We start from the raw sequence: 2,345 nt of genomic DNA on the forward strand, positions 1-2,345 counted from the left end.
CACTTAATATAAACTTCACGCTGCTCTGACTCACAACAGTGTCATTTCATTATCATAAGTGAGAGTGCAGTAAATGTTGATTTTTGAGTACAAAATGAGATATTCACATGCTGGATAGGTAGTGTACTTGTGATTACAACATCTGGTACACCTGTGCTGTTCCCATATTTATCTAATACACAGAGACTGGAACAGACATGGAAAAACACTTTAATAATTGAAAGCAACACAAACAAGCAGGCGTAAAATCTGTAGAATTAAATGTCTTCATGTCATTACTGTTTACTGCAATGCAAATTCTGTTTATTTTTATTTTGCACAAAGGGAAAAGAAATGTATTATAAAAAATGAGTGAATTACCAGAGTGGATGCCCAACATTAGCTAAATTAATGTGAATAAAATGACCTCTGTACAGGCATGAACTTGCACATTTATGTCTTTATTTTGGAGGTCCAATGCATTTACCCAGAGTAAACAACAACGTAACTTTACAGGGTGACAAATGCAGATAAAACACTAAATACACCTTCCTGTTGGTTTCCTGTCCATTACAGCATTTGACACCAGAGGACAGAGATGAGCGTCATCACACTGACTTGCTCTTCTGCTGCCCTCAAGTGGCCACAAAACATAACAACAAGTACTTTTATGTTCCAGCATGGCAGCTCCAAACCACTAACTTGTTTTCTTCTCAAGAATGCACTTCCACATTGTCAAACCTCTGAACATGGCACCTCAAAAATACATAAATAATCAATATCTTATAATAAATAAGTAATATAGCACAATTATTCTGCTCCTTGAACACAATGAGCAGATGTGTGTTTGTGCATGTGTGCGTCATGTACAGGTTAATAGTAAAAAGTTACTTAAACGGAAAATCCACTCTCAAAATGTAGTAGATAGTGTCCTGGTGATTATGTTGAACTATTAAGCCAGTGTTTTTCCCAGATTTAACACACACTCACATACACACAGTAGATGATGGACAGCTGGAGCAGACATGCGAAAACACAAAGAAATGTAAATCTACACAAAACCACAGGGCGTAGAAATCTGTGGATTGAAATGTCATCATGTTACTGACTCAGGCACCGATTGACGAACCATGCCCGAGTACGGTACGGAGCGTTCACACGAATCAAACGAACTGGACTTTGGTAGCAAGTGTACTCGGATCCGGGCCCCGGGTCCCTGATGTGAAAGCACCCTTACTAATGTGAAAGCTGAGCGGCCGGGGAGTGGAGAGGGGGGGCAGTCTTAAATATCGATCAATCGTACCTAATATGAAAACGCCCTAATTCTCTTAATAGATGCATGTACATGTTTATTGTGCATAATAAAAGGATATTATATTATTAACACTGATATAGAGATTATTAAAAAGGTGTGGAAATATTCCCTTTGATCAAACACTGATACCTGTTTGAATGTCCAGCATTCATGAAAATGAAATGACTTCTGTACAGACACATATAAATGGACATTTGTGTCTTTATTGTTGAGGCCAAATGCAGGTGTACAGAGCAGCAATCTCAGGTGCTAAAGACAGGTTATACCAGATGCACAAACAGAGGGATAAGTTACAGAACAAGGGACGTCATTCCATCTCTGAACGTTATCGTTGTTTTTGTGAACGCAGTGTTCACGTCTTTTATGGTTGTTTGGTTCTCTTGTACTCCAAAAGACAAAGTCCACTGCAGAGCCATCAGACCACATCCATGTGCCTTCTTTGTGGATGTCGCTGAGTCCGATCCAGGTGCGTCCCTCAGTGTGGTCAAAGTTTTTGATCAGTGATTTGACAAAGTTCTCTTCATTCAGACTGTGGATAGACACCAGGTTGGCTCCTTGTGACCGACAGTGGATCTCTGCATCAGCCCAGGTCATGACTGAGGCGACGTACTTGTAGCAGCGTTTGTTGAAGCTTCCCCAGAACGTGGGACAGCTGGCAGGCTGTAGCTGCACCTCAAGTTCCTCAGAAGGAGACACGGCACCCAGAGCCAGACCAAACAAGAAGAGGAACAAGAGCATGTTGGCGTCAGAGTCTCTGTCTAAGTCTTCGGAGTACGTGATCTGTACTGTTGTATGTTATCCAGAATCTTGCAGAGACAGTTGAAAGGCCACTTTCTTTTATATGCTTCACAGAGGGTGTCTGCAGTGTTGGTGTGATATCATTGGTCAAATGCACTTGGCAAACACTTTCAGTTGTACACAACCACACAGTATCTGAACATAAGCAAACAGCACCACATTAAACATTATTATTAACATTAAGCAATCCCTATTATACATTAATAGAGTGAAAGTACCCTTTCTACCCGCCATGTTAGTCATATCCTGCCAG

At 40.7% G+C, this 2,345-nt stretch overlaps 1 protein-coding gene across 1 annotated transcript; it reads right to left on the reverse strand.

Annotated features, from left to right (window-relative positions):
• Window positions 1-1,477: 1,477 nt before the first annotated feature.
• LOC141754023 (ladderlectin-like) lies at window positions 1,478-2,119 on the reverse strand. Its single transcript, XM_074612777.1, has one exon. The coding sequence runs from the start codon at window positions 2,030-2,032 to the stop codon at window positions 1,544-1,546; it is 489 nt and encodes a 162-aa protein (XP_074468878.1). The 5' UTR covers window positions 2,033-2,119; the 3' UTR covers window positions 1,478-1,543.
• Window positions 2,120-2,345: the final 226 nt, after the last annotated feature.

This window comes from Sebastes fasciatus, chromosome 17, assembly GCF_043250625.1.
Source record: "Sebastes fasciatus isolate fSebFas1 chromosome 17, fSebFas1.pri, whole genome shotgun sequence".
NCBI classification, from domain to species: domain Eukaryota; kingdom Metazoa; phylum Chordata; class Actinopteri; order Perciformes; family Sebastidae; genus Sebastes; species Sebastes fasciatus.